The sequence below is a fragment of the Drosophila persimilis genome, unplaced genomic scaffold, assembly GCF_003286085.1.
Source record: "Drosophila persimilis strain 14011-0111.01,24,50 unplaced genomic scaffold, DperRS2 tig00000780-arrow-arrow-pilon, whole genome shotgun sequence".
NCBI lineage: Eukaryota > Metazoa > Arthropoda > Insecta > Diptera > Drosophilidae > Drosophila > Drosophila persimilis.
In genome coordinates this window covers 154,625-175,002 of record NW_020825353.1, presented here as the reverse complement: position 1 = coordinate 175,002, position 20,378 = coordinate 154,625, and the positions used below count along the sequence as shown (strand labels likewise).

The window sequence follows — 20,378 nt, the reverse complement described above, 5'->3', positions numbered from 1 at the left end:
AGATTACCGCACACAGTTTTGACAGCCGCAGTCAAAGCTAATTAGCAAATTAACGCGTGTGCACACGCGTTTTAGTACTTGCAGAAGGAATAATCTCAGTCCAGGCAGTGACTACCGAACGAGATTTTATCCCAGGCACCAGTGTGTGGAAAAACGTTGTTGTATTGGTGTCGATCACTGTTTAACACTGTACGTGTACGTGCCATAGACACTCATCGAATAGCTATGTGATCCCATCCAGGCTAAGCCAAGGCCAAACCCAATCCAATCATCATCTAGTCCAAGGAGTACAGACATTGAGATTGTGATTGGTTCCAAAAGGAAGGGTATGCTGGATACCTAACAGATGCAATAGCTGGATGGAGTGATTCCAGTGAAAATACAGCCTTTGAAAATGAGATTAGATTGGGGACAAAATTGAGATAAACATACATACATACGAAATATACAACAAGTTAGGCCAGCGGATTATTCGGCTTACGATGCAGATCAGGATTGGCAATTCTACATGAATTCTACATGAGTGTGACATGTTGCCTGAAAGTATGCAGCATGGCATAGGAACATTTATTGCCAGCTACACTGAAATGTTGCAGAGTACAATAAAAAGATTCGCATATAAGAAAAACACATTTATAACTCAACGGAAATAGTATATATAATGAATTTAAAATCCATTTAAAATATAGAAAACCTATTCCTTTAGTTAGGTACTATATTTGAGCTTTAGTACGTAAAGATAGACCCTCGAGTAGCACCCATTGGAAACAACATGACACAAAGGGATAGAATAATATATATTCCTGGAGTAGCAATCCATTTTTGGTAGATGTAAAACAAAACTACATAATTCTATATAACCGACCATCTAAATATATGATAACATTTCTTGAATATACAATATATTTAGGAGTTAACATTTCTATAGTAAAACTTATGAAACCATTCGGTAAAACCAACTAAAAAGACCACTCTTAATAGCCCGTAGAGTTATGTACTTTTATCATCGCGTGTATCCAGTAAACAATTGGAATGTAGCTTGAATAGATAGCTATTGAACATACAATCTGTAACAACCCACTAGGAACCCCACAAAGACCCACAAAATCCTTCTCTCTCTCTCTCTCTCTCTCTCTCTGTCTATCTGTCTCTCTGTCTTACTTTTGAGTTGTACTCGTACTCGTATACTTAGAACACACTGATTTTTCGTTTCATAATTTCCCCTAGAGCCTCTCATTTCACGCGGCACTCTCACTTTTCGTTTCCGTCCATCAGATCCATAGACCCCACCAGATCTTGTTTTTCCTGTGTTTCTTGAGTTGGATTCGTTTCTTTGTTTGCCCCGTACTCCCCCGAAATTGTTCTCGTTTGTTCATTTGTGTGCATTTCAGGGCGGCTACTTAGATGGACTACGTTCACATTTGGGTGGTTTAACACAACGTGTCAAATCATGGTATTGGGGACGACCTCTAGTAAGTGCCAATGTATTTTTCGTTAACTGTTAAACGAAAACCACCACAAAAAACCAAACAAAACAAAACAAACCTAATCATAAATAAAAAAAAAAATAGCAAACACCAGCAACCACAAAACTGAAAATTGTGCTCGAAACTTGAGTGGAAAATGTGTCTGCCAAATGTTCTCTCACAGTCTGCATTTTGTTTTTCGATCTGCATCTTCTCGTTGCATTCAATTTAGCCTGAACTTAGATTGTTGCTATCACTCTCTCACCTACTCGCTCTCTCTCTCTCTCTCTAACTCTCTAAATCTATCTCTATTCTGTAACTCTGTCACTGTCTCTCTCTTTAAACTAACTAACTAACTAACTAACCAACCAAACCTAACTGTTTTGTATGTGCATTGCAACAACCACCACCACAACAAAAACAAGTGCAATAAAAAAGTACTACTAAAAAATTACAATTTAAATTAAACTGCATTTCCAGAATTTTGTGTTGTATTCGTAGGAATTGTGTTTCCGTTTTGTGTTCTCTCACTAAAAAAAATTAAAATCGAAGTTTTGCTTGCCCCACCTAACCACCCACCACCCACCATCAGACAGTCAGTCAGTCAATCCACTCCACTCCACTCCACTCCAATATGTATGTACGTATTATTTTCCATTTGTTCCATCTTTAATTTGATACCAATCGTGATGCACTCTACAAATCTTTCATCTAGAGTTCCTTAGTCTCTTTGTAAAGTACATGATATACATAACTGTCAATGTAAGTACCTAAAAACCAAAAAGCTAAACTAGACACGAAACTAAATCGAAGCCAAGAGTCCACAAATGCAATTTAAATGGCCGAAAACCAATAACCGAAAACCCAAACCGGAAAAACGAAATGTCAAATTAATAAACCAGAAAAAAAAGCTTGAAAAATACATTTGCACATTTACGCATGAGTCACCCTGATTTCTAAAAACACACGCCAAGTCGTACACCGATATCGAATCAAATCAAATCGAGATCAATCCTCCGAGTCTTGGTCTTGGTCTTGGTCTTGGTCCACCGAATCACCCTTCACACATAATGTTTTCCGTAGTATTCTTTCGGTAATTTTTTTTTCCTTTGCCCTGTAATTAGTGTACAACAACTCCCCCATTTGTTTTGGCCTTACTTTTAGCTGCTGCTGCCCCACACACACACACACACACAACACATACACAACACACACACACACACACACACACACACACACAGCACTCTTTCCTAGTTGTAGTTAGCAAATTCCTAGACCTGTAACATACTGCCAAATATTCGTATGTAAGTTGAAAGTTCTTGAAGCTTTAGTTAGCGCTTTGCTCCCACCAATGGAAACTCTTAGCCCAATTAGTGTAGCCATCAAAATCTAAGTGTCTTAGCTGCCAATTTTGCAAGTCGTTTTTGTATCAAGTACTTATCAATACACAATTGTATAGCTGCCAAGCCTTAAAGTGCACCAAAACACAAACACACACCCACCCACACACACACACACACACAGTCGTATCCGCAGACAGAAACACAAACATAAACATAAACAAAAACAGATCCTTGGACACACGAACAGCAGCACTCTCGCATACTCATAACTTGCACCAGAGACCCAATTTTCAGAAGAACCTAATCCCGAGTCCCGAGATTTTGGTGTCACGTGACGTACGAACGATTGTTCTTTTAAATTGATTTCCGAAGAGAAACTCTCTCTCTCTCTCCAAGTATACCTTGTCTGGAGTCCTCCGGACTCTGGATTCTGGACCAGCTCTTTATGTATGTGAATTTAGGTATCACATCAATGAAATTGGAAAGAGTTTACCATTCTTCTTTCCCTGTCCAAATGCCCAAAAGGGTGAATATTCGGATATTTATCCACATGATTTTTCATACATTTCATTCTCTAGCAACTCTGCATACGAAAACTAAAGCCATGCTTCTGTCAAAAGACTAATCCAATATCGTAAAAGGTTCCAAATAAAAATAAAGGAAAAAGAAAAAAAGGGAAAGACAAATCGAATGCAGAAATCAAAGCTCGTCAGTGGAAGGCAAATCAGCTCAGCTCAATCCACTTTGAATGCCAATCGATACACAACTCCAACTTTTTCTCTCTCCAAGGCACGCTTTGGCATATATAGTACTCTGTACTCTGTCCCCAGTGCTCTGTCCTACCACAAACACAACATCCTCCTCCCGACCTGAACCACTACTCAACTTTACTCTGTCCTGCCGTACAGTGAAATGTCATACTTTATTCAATTAAGTTTCTATCTGTATGTTTGCAAGTGAACGAGAAGCAAAACACATAGCAAACAATTTGAAAAAAGGCAAAATCAAGAACTTCATATATAAATATGTATGTCTAGCCACATAACACATAAAGCAAATAATTATCTCTTCTACAAACCAACTACAACCAATTCTTATGCAAAATATTTCTACTATTTTCATTTTACATTCAACCAATTTATTGTACAACCAAAAATCAATCAAACAATCTGATCAATTTGCTCACTGTGCAACAAAAAAACAACAAATCTTTGTCAATGAAAAATGTGGCCTTATCTGAAAAATTGCAAATGCAAAATAAAAAAAAAAAAAAAAAATTAGGAGTTGGCCACAAAACTCTCAAGGAGTTTCGATATGAAGGAAGAAGGCGGCACATTGCTGGGCGATAAAGGTGTACGAAGGCATCAGGTGAGTGCTACAACAACAGCTACAACTCTAGTGCAAGCACACTAAAATACCAGATACTATCTAACGAAATAAATACCAGTTATACGAAAGCACATGAATGCCAACTACTACTACAAACAAAAACTAAAAATGAATCAGAAAACAAAACTGAAATGCGGTTCCTAAAAATTCTCCTCCAATTCTCCAAGTACAATATTATCAGTATTTTCGGTATTTTCAGTATTTTCCGTATTTTCAGTATTTTTGTCAGTATTTTCTGCTCTCCTCCCCCACACCAGCTAAATTGAATACAATTTGATCGCCTCAAGCATTTCATGACTCATTCCAAAACAAAACACACACAAAAATCTCTCCTTTTTCTCTCTCTCTATCTCTCTCTCTCTCTTTACTTTACCTTTCTCAAAAAGAAACTACAATTATGCCATTTAATTATATAATATTAAACTAGTAATCTTTGTAAACTTGAATTGGCCTCAAACTTAGCTTGAATTGAACCGTTACCTTTTGTTTGTCCTACACAAAATACCAAACAGTATACCAAACATTCCAGAAAATACTTACATATGTATCTCTTTGCTTGCGATTCCCACACAAAATCTACTTTAGCTAGCTTCTACTTTTCTTAAGATCCAGACACGATTTGAACTAGAGTTCCTAGATAATCTAAGCAGTAGTTCAAGTTGGTCACCATAGCCTTGGTTTCCTTTTTCCAGCCACCAATATAGAGCTACTCAAATGATAAATCCTCGATATACACATGTACATATATAAGATATCTATATTAATGCAATTTGAATTGCCTTTTGTGTGACTTTTGTCTCTTTTGCAGTCCATGCAGCGTCTGTCCGCTGAGCAGAATGGTGGTTCAACGACTGAACAAACACATGAACACAATCCAAACGTCGTACCTGATCATAGAGGCAACTTACACATTACAGTTAAGAAAACCAAACCAATTTTAGGTATTGCTATCGAAGGTGGTGCTAATACAAAACACCCGCTCCCTAGGATAATCAATATCCATGTGAGTATAACATACCGATTCACCCCTTCCAAAATATATATGAATCCATGGCCAATCGATCTTGTGACAGGAAAACGGTGCAGCATTTGAAGCGGGCGGCCTGGAGGTCGGGCAACTGATACTGGAGGTAGATGGAACAAAGGTTGAGGGTCTACATCATCAGGTAAGATATATTTAAAACAGTTCACTTCAAGTTCTCGAATTGGGTAACATTGCTTGATGATATTCCAGGAGGTTGCTCGACTGATAGCCGAGTGCTTTGCTAATCGTGAAAAGGCTGAAATAACCTTCTTAGTTGTCGAAGCAAAGAAATCAAATTTGGAACCGAAGCCAACAGCGTTGATATTTTTAGAAGCCTAACATTTGCTTGCCCTGCCGGCCAGTGACCCATTGGAACGACAAAAACTCGAGTTCCTCTACGAATGGGGCATCGATTTAACGGAGACGCCAAAACCAATGCCAACACCAATACCGCTAACAAGAGCCAAGAATCCACCGCCACTGCCTCATGAGCTACACAACAACATCAGCAGCAACAACAGCAACAGCCTGTACGGCAGTCAGACTGCGCTCAACAATCATCAGCATCCCCATCAGTATCATCCCAACACTCCTCCCACCACAAACACAACACAAACGACTCAGACGACACAAACGACACAGACAACAAAGACCACACAAACCACACAGCCACCAACGGCAGCAACAACTGCGGCCAAAACTCACCAACAACTGAACACCAACACACCAACGAAAGCTTCGCGTGAGGCAACACCAACACGGGAACAGCAGCGCGAGCAGCAGCGAGAACAGCAGCGAGAACAGCAGCGAGAGCAGCAGCGAGAGCAGCAGCGAGAGCAGCAGCATGCAACGCCCACACGCGAGCAGAAGCAACACCAACAACGTCGACAGCTTCGCGATCAGCGTGAACTGCGCGAGCAACGTGAGCGTGAATACCAAGGACACGAACAACACCTCCACGAACACCGCCATCGTGACCACCACGACCTACAGCAGCAGCAGCACCACCACCACAACCCCCATCATTCCCATCAGCAATCATCACAGCAGCAGCAACAGCAACAACAACAGCAGCAGCAGCATCAGCGCTACAGCAGCAGCAGCAACAGCTACAAATCTCATAATAATTCCGTTTACCAGTAAAAAAAAAGTCGAAACTGAAAAATGCAATTGGAGCAACAAGTTTTTGGGAACATTATTTCAAACTAAAGAACAGCAATTCAACCAGTCAACAGTTTAATTGTGCTAACTAATTCCGACCCAAACAGAACAGAGTCTCTCCCCCCGCCCCTCATGCACGCCTCCTACTACACTGAACAAAACGCGCTTGACAAGAGATACAAATTTGGTTACGTACATGTGTATACTTTTATCCCCTGGAAAATGCTGTAAACGTATATGTGGAATATAGAATACATTTTTAATTAAATGTTGTTGCAATGAGCCTCTCACCCAGCCCCAGTCACAACACCACCAGTCCCACCTTCCCCAGCTATTCCCATAGAGAATTTCCATGTCGTGTTGTTTTTTTGTAGCTAAAGAGATGCTCTAAAAAAAAAATACAAAAAATATCCCGAATGAAGACCAACATTTTGGGTTGAAAACTTTTGAGTAAATCCAACCTTTGAATATTCCATATAATTGTTTTTTATATTATTTTATTTTTTATTTTAACAAATATCAAAAGTAAAATTTCAACACTGCCAAAGAAAAAAGACAGAAAAAAATCAAATATACAAAAAAATACCGATAAAAGCCCAGAGCATCTCCCTTGCTTTCTCCACTCACTCCACTAGCCTCCTATTTAAGTCCCCAAAACAATTATATGGCCTGCCCCCACCCCCGAGGCAGCAAGTAGAAATCAACAAAAAAAACCAACCGATCCCCAAACTAGATTAACCAGTCAAGAACCTAACCAGAACCGAGCAGAACATAACCTAGAAATCCTAAGACGAAACTCTCTCGAACCACGTACCACGTACCACGCGCTAGTCGAAATGTGTAAATCTGTGTAAACATATTATTGTATGATTATTATTACTATTGATTAACAATCGAGCAAAGTAGTTTAAATGGTTAGACATTACGGGCATTATGTTTAAACTGATAAACTGGCAGAAAAGAGTTTATTTCCACGATATTACTGTAGGAGAAGTTGTTCGAAGGGAAACCTACAGACAAAACAGAACAGCCCCCAGAAGAGAATGCAACAGCAAAATATGGCATACATTAAGAAAACCAAGAGCTTACAAATGTTAAAAAGAAAACCAAAAATAATAACAATTAACGTATCTAAAGAATCCACTAAGCAGTAAGCAAAAAGAAGACGATGCAGAGAAACAAATTAGGAAATGAAAAACAGCCGAAGACACTGTAAATGTAAAAAGAATAAGCCACAAAAAAGCTTTTGTTACACTCTCACGGACACCAGCAGACACACACACTGAACACACACATAAGCACTAGTATTCACACACACACTGAACACACATACGCATACGCATGCATATTGCCAAATTTTTTATAGAATTCAAGCAGCAATATATAATTCACAGCCACAAAACACTCAAGAACAAACAAATAAGAGCCCACCTAAGCAAAAGATAATTTGTAAAAATTAAAGATAATCTTAAAGCTAAATCGCAAGTCATGTAAAAATTAACAAAAGTAAATATATTCAAGACAAGATACCCACAAGCAGAGGCCACGCCCATAACCACACACACACACAAACTCACACGAACACAGCACACTGACACCCACTCGAAAAACTTAGCCAGAGAAGCGCATACAAAAAAATTTTGAAATTTATCCAAAATATCAAACAATATTCCTGCAGTGTTGTAGAGTTGATCGAAAAGAATGGATGAGATTGAAGGAAACTTATAAAGCATCCATACATTCTGTGCCCCTCTTTGAGCGATCATCCGATCGACTTGACAGCACTGCCGAGATATCCCTGTTATTAGTACAACTTAAACTGCACACTGCACAATTTTTGAATGTTTGTTAAATGTTAAATCAACACCAGAAAAAACCAGCTGCAAAATTGTATTTCCCTTCACAAACTTAGTAAGATTATGTATATCCCTCACACCACACCACACCACACCACACCCTTACTAACCAGCCCGATCCCAAGCCAATCCCCGATTCCGAATCACAACACCAGCCCCAATCCCAGTCCCAACTCCAACCCCAACCCAGAGCCCCAAAAAATGGTAAACGAATTATGAAACTACAAAGGGAAGGAGCTACGCTATTCTACCACTAGGAGAGCTACCAATAACATTTACGCTGTAGAGAAAAACTAAAAAGAACGCTTAGAATTTGAGGTTGATTGGCATTAAGTAAAAGTTAAACGATGTTGAAGCATAAAGAGCCGGGCCGACAGGGCGCGATCACGAGCAAATAAAAAATAAAAGAATAAAAGAGTAAAAGAATAAAAACCAAATCTTAAAGAAGAACAAAAACCAGGGCACGACCTAACAACTGATTGTGCAACAACCAGAAACTTCATATATATTCTGTAAAATATTAGCAAAAACAAAACAAAACAAAACAAAAACCTTTTTAATAGAAAACAAAGCTATTTTTCGCTCTCTCTATGGATCGATGAGCCGATCTACCGGTGTACCGATCCACCTATGTATATCTGTCACTCACTCAATCGTTCAATCACTTGGTCAGTCATCGTTTTGGCAATTGATTTGTTGTTGATTTCGTTCGTTGTGTGTGATAGTGTTTGGATTCAAGTGAAACTTTTGCATGTCTTACGTACGTAGAGCAACTTGTTCGACACCCAAGTCCATGTCCAAGTCCAAGTCCCGCAACAACAGCTTAACTTTGTGTCTAGAGATATACTCGTACAATAAACATATATAGTTATAGTATGGCTTGTTTTCTCCATTACGAAACTAACAGAATCCATTTCTCTGCTAAGCTCTCTCTCTCTCTCTCTCTTATTAACTCTCTATGTATGTATGTATGTATGTACGTGTCTGTATGGAAAGCTAAAAAAAGCTAAACAAAGAAAAAAATAAAACCACAGAATATTTATTAAACAAATTGAGAAATTGAATCGTTAACGAGATATTGTACTTGTACTTTTGTTGACTATTATGTAATTAAACGCTTTACTGTATATTAGTTATGTACATTTTTAGCTACATACATGAAAACGATGAAAATGATGAAAATTCGAAACAAAAAACAAGCTTATGCTGTTACTTATTGTTAGTGATTCTACCACATAAAAGACAAACAAAAATCTAATTACAAATACAAATTACAAATTGAATTTTCCAAAATTTATAAACACACAAAACACTCAGTTTACGATGTCCGAGCGGGGAATGTATGTGTATGTATCAGCGGATTAACGGATTAATTACCCCTGACAGGCCGGACGGACGGACGCCTCTGTATATTGCGATAGATTCCGAAGACAAGGCTTACCTAACTTTGTAACTATCAGATAAATATCTAACTAACATAATATATACATGAAATACATGCTAAACATAACACATACTATACATATATCGTATTTATAGAATGCTAAACTATATCTAAATTGTAAACGACAATGAGAAGCAATTTTAAGCAAAGCCACCAAAAAACAATTTCAATTTATGTAAAATTCAAATACAATTTCAATTTCAACTTCAACACCCACACACACACACCCCCACACACACACACAGTTACACACAAACACACACCGATGAAGCAAACTATATACAACAGTATATGTATAGTAGGTACTTACTATATAGGAATACGATTACAAAACAACAACCAAAAGGCTATCTATATGCTATGCTTATAAAAGGGTAAACGGCATTTAAACTCATTCAACCAACACCAAACAGAAACAGAAACAGAAAATCGTAATATCGGAATCAGAATCGAAATCGGAATCGGAAGAAGAAACGAAAGCTTATAAATACCATGCGAAAACGTACTATAAATGTATGTATGTAATAGAAAGGAGCCACAAACCACAAACAACCATGTACCACTTAAATATCGTAAAATAAATAGCAATAGCCGATAGTTAATATGGATTCTAGTCGATATGGATAACTGTATTACCGATTAGCAGAGCCTCAGCCGAAGCAAACCAGTTGTAAAATAAAGATTGAGCTAGACTTTTAATCAGAGATAATCCAACTTGTAGATATATCGATAAATATATATGTATATGTAAACGTATAACTGTGTATATTGAACAGATAGACAAGATCTCTTATTATTTCCAGGTCTCGCTTTTGAGTTGATCTCCCCCTTACAGACAACCCCTTATTCATTCAGACCAGACCACAAAAACCAACAACAAACAACCAACTAAAACTACAACAAAAAACAAACTGTGCCACCTAGTACATAACAAGAAATGGTTATATATCTGTATCTGCTATATAGACACGACAAACACAAACAAACACTGACTTGTAATATATATATACATATATATACATATATATATATATACCTAGATATATATATATATACATATAGGAAGAAGAACGGAACGAATGAAGGTAAATTTCAATGCTCACTTTTATATTTTTTATCATACATACATATATCAAGAAAAAGCAAAAGAAAATTTAGGAAAAGTAAAGAAAAGTAAAGAAAAGAACACAAGAACAAAGCACCGTATGAACCACTGAACCACAAAACCAAATACAAAAACATATAGTCAAATTCTCATAGCAAAAGAACATATATTTATATATGGTATATGTACAATTTGAATTTCTTTCTTTAACCGAACCGAACCTGCACCTACAAAAAGTGGTTTCTAGAGCCAATTTGCTTTGCTTGCGAGACAGCAACCCCCAGATGTACCGAAAATTCCTTTTATTTATGTTGAATCTCTAATCTGATCTGATCTAATCTCTTTATCCCCATCCGAAAAAAAACAAAAACAAAAAAAAAACTGAGAATTAGGAAAGAAAAACACCAGGCATTACGCAAAAGATCGAGCTAAACTAGAGCATAGTGCTAGAAAGAAAATCCATTGTTAAAAGTATTTCAGTTGTGTATATTGTAAAGGAGAATTTTTTGAAAAAACAAAAAAAAAACCAGCATAAAGTTAAACATTTAAAGCGAACAACAACAATTTATTGAAGCATTAATAATAATTGTATTTATCAAAATTAAAACCAAATGTAAACGCATTAGCATAGCGGATATATATAAAAAGGAAAACTGAAACAGAACATGAAAATGGATATGGAAATGTTTGAGGAAAGCGCTGATTTAATATTATTATATTATTAATTAAATTATTGCAAAAACAAAGTGAAAAACAAATGATATTGTCCTTGGTATTTACATATACATAAAGAAAACAACAACAAAAAAAAAACAAAACCAGAAAAATAAAAACAAAACGTTTTTTTTATATAACCAAGATCTTTTCAAGCGGGGCTCTCTCTCTCTATCTCTCTCTCTCTGTGGGCCTGAACTGGTTGGGTAGCCTGATTTGCATTCGACTTAAGATTCCCCCCACTTGTTGGTGTTTCGATTTCAGATTCTAGCTTTAGTCAGTTTATAGTTACTCAATAGACCACGCCAGATAGGCAGTTAGCCAGATAGCAATGCCGCAGGTTAATCTCAAGCTCAGTTCACACGATCACCAGGTGCTGGAGTCCATCTTCAATCCCCTGGAGCTGAGCAGCACGCAGCCGAGTGTCTCCGTGCCGTGTGAGTCGCAGCTGGCAGATGTGGAGCCCGACACGGAGGCTGTGAGATCTTCCAGGGAGCTGGAGCTGCAAGGGGTTCTACTAACGGAAAAGGGCAGTTTCGATGAGGCTTTAAAGGTATTCCAGCTGGCCCTGAACCAAGCCCAAAGAGCTTCGGTGCTGAATAATCGAGCGCAGACCCTACGTCTGGCCAAACGAGATGGTGGTAAGCGAAAAAAGCATATCCTATATATTTGAAAAACAAACTCTGTTTGATGTTTCACTTTTATATTTCTCGGTTGAGTGGGGCCCGGGAACGAAGGGCTTTCGCCGAGTGCGCGGTAGAGTGTGATATAGTAAATGGAGTTTTGCATTTCTTTATAATGTGTTCAGTCTTAAAAAAATAATTTGTTTGACTGCATTTTCGGACAAATGACGTCGCAAGTCGGATAGGCCAAGTTTCAGTGCCGAAAATGTCCTTTCGACGCTGACTCGTGTTGCCGGAACACAATGAATAACCTTTGCCAATTGATATAAGCAGGGATATATGAACTTTTTCTCCTCCCAATAACTCATAATATTTTGGTTGACATCAATTGGCTTTGGACAGTAGTCGTTGATCTCGTTTATTGCCAGCTGTACTTCGTATTGCGCCTCGTCCTCGTCTGATTCCTCATTGCCTGAAGCCACAGCAAAGGAATTGAGGAAATCATTGAGTGACGAGCAAGTGCTCTGCGAGGCGGTCGAAAGCTGGCTTGTAGACGGCAGCTTCAAGTCAGGCGCAGTGGACTCTGACGAATGTGAGTTTTTTCCTAGTGATAGATCTTCCTGCAATGAAGAATATATTTATCAAATTACAAGTGCATTTTAATCGTCATAGATCGTGCTTACTCTTTTTGCAACACCATGAATTTTTTTAAAAACTGTAGTTAAATGATTTCTGGCACACATCAGCTTAATTGGATTTTTACTCAAAACTCTTCTCATCCTGGGATCCAAATAAATGGCAGAAGTGACCGATTCGTTGGATGTTAAAGCCTCTTCTCTCTTCCCGATTGCCTCCCGCAATGCCGCACTGTGTGGGTTTTTCATGGCTGCCACTGTCAACGTGAGATCTAGCCACATCTTGTAAAAATCGCCTAGATATAGCTGCTCCGTCTGCAGCTTTTGGTTGGCCAAATAGATCGGTTCCAATGCTTCGGCCAGTACCTTAACTTCTGTCCAATCTGCCTCAGAAAATGTAAGCAGCTCATTACCGTGGTTCTCAAAAAAGTTCTTCAACAGAAGAAGGCGTTCAAGCATCTCGTAGGTCGAAGTCCACATCGTAGGAGAGTCAATAAGGGGCTGAGGCAAGCCTTCATTTGAAATTGAAGCCCTAAAAAACATTTGAGAACTAGGAGAGGGTTCGTTGCAAGGTTTAATAATAGTATACCTGTAGGTGGCAGTCCTCAATGCTTTAACCAGCCTGCGAGCCTTATCGATGAGAGTATCATTTGTCTTAAGAAAATCTTTAACTGCCAGTTGAAGTGTGTGAGCAGCACATCTGATCGATGCAATGGAGTAGATGTTCACTTGCGGCTTCAGCTCCTCTTCGACATCATCGCAGCTACCATCGAATTCTTCGTTCTTGATTCCAATAGACTTTATAACGTCACGACCATTGTCCGACGTAACCGAATATATTTGGTTTCTCGTCAAACCGAACTCTTCCAGAATATTCTTAGTTTCAGCACCGAGACTTGCGCCGGTGTGCTCTTTGTTAAGCTCGATTACTCCCAGGGTGACTACCTTAATCGCCTTGTCCTCGTAGAACTGGGCACTCACTCCCAAAATGCCTCTACCGTGCCCGGATGCGATGTCAAGCTTGAGGGAAACTAATTTCAGTTTCATTCCGTTCACAATGGACGCCTTGACGATTTCAAATTTTTCCGCCACATGCTCCATTATATTTCTGGATGTTATGGGAATCATCTTCAATCCGGAAAAGATCTGGCTTGTCAGCGTTTTAAACGGCTCAGAGTCCAGCGCAACGATCGGCATTCTCCCCGTTGTTACTAACTGAACGCATGCCTCCTTGACTTCAGTTGTGGCGAAGGTAAACGATATTCGTTTCGTTTTTTTCACGGGCTCACTTTTTTTCCACTCCCTGACCGCGATGTCGTACTGCGATTTATGCTCAGCGAGCAGGTGGCGTCTCAAGTTAGTCGTATAGCTGCCCTTCATCACGTGCCGGCATATATTGCACACACTCGCATTTCTTTCCACCTCAAAATTGAAAAATTCCCGTAGAAAATAGTCACGTTTGCGGCCCATCACGCTCTATCAATGAAACACAAGAAAGGCGTTGGGATAGTAAGCAAGCGTAAACTAGTGGCTCTCCATCGATGAAGAGATAACACTGGGACATTTGTGAACAGCTTCGATGCTGCGGCTGCGCTGCAGTGACGAACAAGGCGGGATAAAGAACCGAAAAAACCGAGAGAACCGCTTCGGTGCGGCATAAGGCATAAGCGGAGTACAAAATGTATGTGTTTACAGTACAAATGTGAGTAAGCAAAACCAAAAAAAACTTAACAGAACATAAATGTTGAAAACTTAACTTACTATATACATATATCGCGGCCCATGTTTCTTCATCACTACCTATGTACATATGTATGTATGTATATATAATTTGAAATTTTTTGGTAATCGTGGTTGAACCACTTGGTTCAAAGCAAATTCAATTATACTTTTATTTTTGAAAAACTCTCATTATAACATTATGAACTATTTATGATTTTTATTTAATATACCATATGAAGAGATATTATACATAAATACCTACATATATGAAATTATAAACACCCAAAAATATACTATGAAAGTGCTCATTAATTTGGAAAGTTTTTATCTGAGCAGGCAATAGCATATTTTGGATGTAGAAGTAATGCCAGCATACAGAAAACTTTTTTTTCTTTAAGTTTTCGGCTAAAATAATTTTTTTTTTTACTCATAGAACAGAACTAAACTTTTAAAAATTTGATAATCTTTTAGGAAGCTGATCCATTTATCGGATACAATTATTTGTTCATGTAAAATGCTGCCTCAAAAATCTATTTGGGACTGAAAGGTTTGAAATTGTTAGTTTACTCTTAGAGTTTAGGGATATATTAGTTTTGTGGTGGATGTGGGTGTGTTTAACGCCCAATCGATAGCCTAATCGATATATGTATCTACAAATATAGAATTTCGTCTATCCGTCTTTTTTTGACCCCTAGTTCTCAAAATCTTTGGCATCCACAATTTTGGAGATACGAGGAAACCGAAAATCAGTTTTTAGAACCGATTTAGGCTTACAGAATCGTACTGAATAACCATATCTACTGGACTGCCCAATCGGGATCAGGTCGGAACATTATTATAGCCAGAATAAGTACATTTGCGGTGGCTTCTCATTCTCCCTCTCTCTCTTAATCATGCTATGTGCGCACCCTGTCAGGTTGGTGTTGTGAGAAGCGTGAGAGAGAGAGAGACAGATGCGGATAAAAAAAATTCTGATAAAATGTTTCAAAATTCGAATAAGAAAGGTGCTTAGGTGGAAAGGGGATAAACATTAGAATACCTAAAAATCCTCGAATCATCAAACTTTTTTGCGCGCTTAAACTATTTGACAGTCGGACATGGTATCTTTTTTAATTGTTTTTCAATGCTTAGCTTTTAAAAAATTATTAAATACACTTTTTTTGTTTGTGCTTCTTTCTACACTACCTTGCCGCGGTGAAGTTCAGGGCGCGCTTACTTTTAATGTGGTATCCCTAAAAGTATGCCTCCTCCACCGTTTTAAGCCATTTTAGGCATTTATATTGAGCAAAAAAATACAAATCAAAAATAATAAAAATCAAGAATAATAATTATAATAATTATAATAATTTTTATTCAATAACTATTATTATAATTGTTATTCTTGATTTTTATTCAATAACTATTATTATAATTGTTATTCTTGATTTTTATTCCATAACTATTATTATAATGGTTATTCTTGATTTTTACTCAATAACTATTATTATAATTGTTATTTTTGATTTTTATTCAATAACTATTATTATAATTGTTATTCTTGATTTTTATTCCATAACTATTATTATAATTGTTATTCTTGATTTTTATTCCATAACTATTATTATAATTGTTATTCTTGATTTTTATTCCATAACTATTATTATAATTGTTATTCTTGATTTTTATTCAATAACTATTATTATAATTGTTATTCTTGATTTTTATTCCATAACTATTATTATAATTGTTATTCTTGATTTTTATTCAATAACTATTATTATAATTGTTATTCTTGATTTTTATTCCATAACTATTATTATAATTGTTATTCTTGATTTTTATTGAATAACTATTATTATAATTGTTATTCTTGATTTTTATTCCATAACTATTATTATAATTGTTATTCTTGATTTTTATTCCATAACTATTATTATAATTGTTATTCTTGATTTTTATTCAATAACTATTATTATAATTGTTATTCTTGATTTTTATTCCATAACTATTATTATAATTGTTATTCTTGATTTTTATTGAATAACTATTATTATAATTGTTATTCTTGATTTTTATTCCATAACTATTATTATAATTGTTATTCTTGATTTTTATTGAATAACTATTATTATAATTGTTATTCCTGATTTTTATTGAATAACTATTATTATAATTGTTATTCTTGATTTTTATTCAATAACTATTATTATAATTGTTATTCTTGATTTTTATTGAATAACTATTATTATAATTGTTATTCTTGATTTTTATAGAATAACTATTATTATAATTGTTATTCTTGATTTTTATCCATAACTATTATTATAATTGTTATTCTTGATTTTTATTCAATAACTATTATTATAATTGTTATTCTTGATTTTTATTCCATAACTTTTATTATAATTGTTATTCTTGATTTTTACTCAATAACTATTATTATAATTGTTATTTTTGATTTTTATTCCATAACTATTATTATAATTGTTATTCTTGATTTTTATTCAATAACTATTATTATAATTGTTATTCTTGATTTTTATTCCATAACTATTATTATAATTGTTATTCTTGATTTTTATTCCATAACTATTATTATAATTGTTATTCTTGATTTTTATTCCATAACTATTATTATAATTGTTATTCTTGATTTTTATTCCATAACTATTATTATAATTGTTATTCTTGATTTTTATTCCATAACTATTATTATAATTGTTATTCTTGATTTTTATTCAATAACTATTATTATAATTGTTATTCTTGATTTTTATTCCATAACTATTATTATAATTGTTATTCTTGATTTTTATTCAATAACTATTATTATAATTGTTATTCTTGATTTTTATTCAATAACTATTATTATAATTGTTATTCTTGATTTTTATTCCATAACTATTATTATAATTGTTATTCTTGATTTTTATCCATAACTATTATTATAATTGTTATTCTTGATTTTTATTCAATAACTATTATTATAATTGTTATTCTTGATTTTTATTCCATAACTATTATTATAATTGTTATTCTTGATTTTTATTCAATATCTATTATTATAATTGTTATTCCTGATTTTTATTGAATAACTATTATTATAATTGTTATTCTTGATTTTTATTCCATAACTATTATTATAATTGTTATTCTTGATTTTTATTCAATAACTATTATTATAATTGTTATTCTTGATTTTTATTCAATAACTATTATTATAATTGTTATTCTTGATTTTTATTCCATAACTATTATTATAATTGTTATTCTTGATTTTTATTCCATAACTATTATTATAATTGTTATTCTTGATTTTTATTCCATTACTATTATTATAATTGTTATTCTTGATTTTTATTCCATAACTATTATTATAATTGTTATTCTTGATTTTTATTCAATAACTATTATTATAATTGTTATTCTTGATTTTTATTCAATAACTATTATTATAATTGTTATTCTTAATTTTTATTCAATAATTATAATTGTTATTCTTGATTTTTATTCAATAACTATTATTATAATTGTTATTCTTGATTTTTATAGAATAACTATTATTATAATTGTTATTCTTGATTTTTATTCCATAACTATTATTATAATTGTTATTCTTGATTTTTATTCAATATCTATTATTATAATTGTTATTCCTGATTTTTATTGAATAACTATTATTATAATTGTTATTCTTGATTTTTATTCCATAACTATTATTATAATTGTTATTCTTGATTTTTATTCAATAACTATTATTATAATTGTTATTCTTGATTTTTATTCAATAACTATTATTATAATTGTTATTCTTGATTTTTATTCCATAACTATTATTATAATTGTTATTCTTGATTTTTATTCCATAACTATTATTATAATTGTTATTCTTGATTTTTATTCCATTACTATTATTATAATTGTTATTCTTGATTTTTATTCCATAACTATTATTATAATTGTTATTCTTGATTTTTATTCAATAACTATTATTATAATTGTTATTCTTGATTTTTATTCAATAACTATTATTATAATTGTTATTCTTAATTTTTATTCAATAATTATAATTGTTATTCTTGATTTTTATTCAATAACTATTATTATAATTGTTATTCTTGATTTTTATAGAATAACTATTATTATAATTGTTATTCTTGATTTTTATTCTATAACTGTTATTATAATTGTTATTCTTGATTTTTATTCCATAACTATTATTATAATTGTTATTCTTGATTTTTATTGAATAACTATTATTATAATTGTTATTCCTGATTTTTATTCAATAACTATTATTATAATAGTTATTCTTGATTTTTATAGAATAACTATTATTATAATTGTTATTCTTGATTTTTATTCAATAACTATTATTATAAGTGTTATTCTTGATTTTTATTCAATAACTATTATTATAATTGTTATTCTTGATTTTTATAGAATAACTATTATTATAATTGTTATTCTTGATTTTTATTCAATAACTATTATTATAATTGTTATTCTTGATTTTTATTCAATAACTATTATTATAATTGTTATTCTTGATTTTTATTGAATAACTATTATTATTATTGTTATTCTTGATTTTTATTGAATAATTATTATTTTTGATTTTTATTTTTAAATAATTATTATTTTTAATTTTTATTGTATAATTATTATTTATTGTATATTTATTATTTTTCATTTTGAATGTGTAATTGCTATTTTGGATTCTTATTGTATAATTATTAATTTTAGATTTGTTTTTTTTTTTGCTTAAAATAAAACTAAAAAAGACGAGGGGGAACGTTGTGACAAAGAGTGCGTGCGGGAGAGACAGAAAACGTGCCTTAACGTGTCGTCGGGCAGTTCGTAGTGAAATTGATTTGTTTCTTTTGGCTATAAAAATGATCCGCTGTGATCCAGATAAGGCAATCTGGTTGATATGGTCATTCTCTATGGTTGTGCGTTTTTAGAATTCTTTAATAATATATATTTATATATTTATAATATATTTAATATTGTAGGTGCCACGGATTTTTGTTCTTTGTGGTTGCGGAAGGGGGCGGAGCGAAATTTTGAAATACACATGTAACAGTGAGATCTAACAGTGTGGATACCAAATTTTGTTGCTCTAGCATTAATAGGCTCTGAGATTTGTGGATGCCACACATTTTCGTCCATTGCGCGGGCGGAAGTGGGTGAGGCGAGTTTTTAAAATACACTTGTGCAGGTTCGATATCACAGGAGTGTGGATACCAAATTTGGTTACTCTAGCTTTTATAGTCTTTGAGATCTAGGCGCTCCCTTTTTGCGATATGCCAAGCCAACGTATGAAACGTGTGTGTTAGGGAGAAACAGAGCGAGAGAAAATGAAATTGTTTTCTTCATTCTGGCTATAATAATGATACGATCTGGTTCAGAATTTGTCGTCTAGAAGATACATCCACACACATCCATTTTCACCACTAATCTAATATACTCCTATACTCATTTTGACCGAGTACCTGTTAGAAAGGTAGAGCCGCAGCCCTTGCCACTTCTCACAACGCTGCCGATCGATTTCTAAAAAATTTGGTTATTTTCAGAGGCGCTTGATGACCTTAACAAGGCTTTGGAAATGGCCAGCGATCAACAGAGCCGCACCAAGTGCCATGCCCATTGCCAGCGAGGAGTTCTATACAGAAAATTGGATAATCTGGATGCGGCACGATCCGACTTCGAGGCAGCCGCACAACTGGGAAGTAAATTTGCAAGGGAGCAGGTATGAATGATCAGTGAAGAATGCCCCGTCTATGTATTAACTGATTTCCATTCTGTGGTTGCCAGCTCGTGGAAATCAATCCGTTCGCGGCGCTCTGCAACCAAATGCTGCGGAAGGCCTTCGATCAGCTGCAGTAGTGGAGGACGAGGACCCTATCCAGGCACC

The 20,378-nt window shown here is 34.4% G+C and overlaps 3 protein-coding genes across 5 annotated transcripts in view; all 3 read left to right on the top strand.

Annotated features, from left to right (window-relative positions):
- The window catches only part of LOC113566567 (whirlin), a 30,537-nt gene extending 24,976 nt beyond the window's left edge, over positions 1–5,561 (top strand). Inside the window, exons 14-18 of the mRNA XM_026992738.1 lie at positions 1,392–1,472; positions 4,091–4,177; positions 5,007–5,201; positions 5,272–5,364; positions 5,433–5,561. Coding sequence (XP_026848539.1) covers positions 1,392–1,472; positions 4,091–4,177; positions 5,007–5,201; positions 5,272–5,364; positions 5,433–5,561 — 585 coding nt within the window. The remainder of the gene's footprint in view (positions 1–1,391; positions 1,473–4,090; positions 4,178–5,006; positions 5,202–5,271; positions 5,365–5,432) is intronic.
- Positions 5,562–5,657: 96 nt separating this feature from the next.
- On the top strand, positions 5,658–6,774 carry LOC113566570 (putative mediator of RNA polymerase II transcription subunit 29). The gene is made up of 3 exons (XM_026992773.1): positions 5,658–5,994; positions 6,058–6,150; positions 6,758–6,774. The coding sequence occupies exons 1-3, from the start codon at positions 5,658–5,660 to the stop codon at positions 6,772–6,774; spliced, it is 447 nt and encodes a 148-aa protein (XP_026848574.1).
- Positions 6,775–11,801: 5,027 nt separating this feature from the next.
- Positions 11,802–20,378, top strand: LOC6602269 (tetratricopeptide repeat protein 36 homolog). 3 transcript variants are annotated; one of them, XM_002027282.2, is made up of 3 exons: positions 11,802–12,143; positions 20,038–20,213; positions 20,279–20,378. In XM_002027282.2, the coding sequence occupies exons 1-3, from the start codon at positions 11,834–11,836 to the stop codon at positions 20,348–20,350; spliced, it is 558 nt and encodes a 185-aa protein (XP_002027318.2). In that variant the 5' UTR covers positions 11,802–11,833; the 3' UTR covers positions 20,351–20,378. The 3 variants fall into 3 exon arrangements, with proteins under 3 accessions (XP_002027318.2, XP_026848509.1, XP_026848508.1); XM_026992708.1 differs by lacking the exons at positions 20,038–20,213; positions 20,279–20,378 and adding an exon at positions 14,954–15,005; XM_026992707.1 differs by lacking the exons at positions 20,038–20,213; positions 20,279–20,378 and adding an exon at positions 12,225–13,174.

Excerpts from the sequence above, each read along its gene's own strand:
- LOC113566570 (XM_026992773.1), top strand. The coding sequence starts at position 5,658 with ATGCCAACACCAATACCGCTAACAAGAGCCAAGAATCCACCGCCACTG. Across the intron at positions 5,995-6,057 it reads ACCAACACGGGAACAGCAGC|AGCAGCAGCATGCAACGCCC; the intron begins GCGAGCAGCAGC and ends AGCAGCAGCGAG.
- LOC6602269 (XM_002027282.2), top strand. The coding sequence starts at position 11,834 with ATGCCGCAGGTTAATCTCAAGCTCAGTTCACACGATCACCAGGTGCTG. Across the intron at positions 12,144-20,037 it reads TCTGGCCAAACGAGATGGTG|AGGCGCTTGATGACCTTAAC; the intron begins GTAAGCGAAAAA and ends GGTTATTTTCAG. Across the intron at positions 20,214-20,278 it reads GTAAATTTGCAAGGGAGCAG|CTCGTGGAAATCAATCCGTT; the intron begins GTATGAATGATC and ends TGTGGTTGCCAG.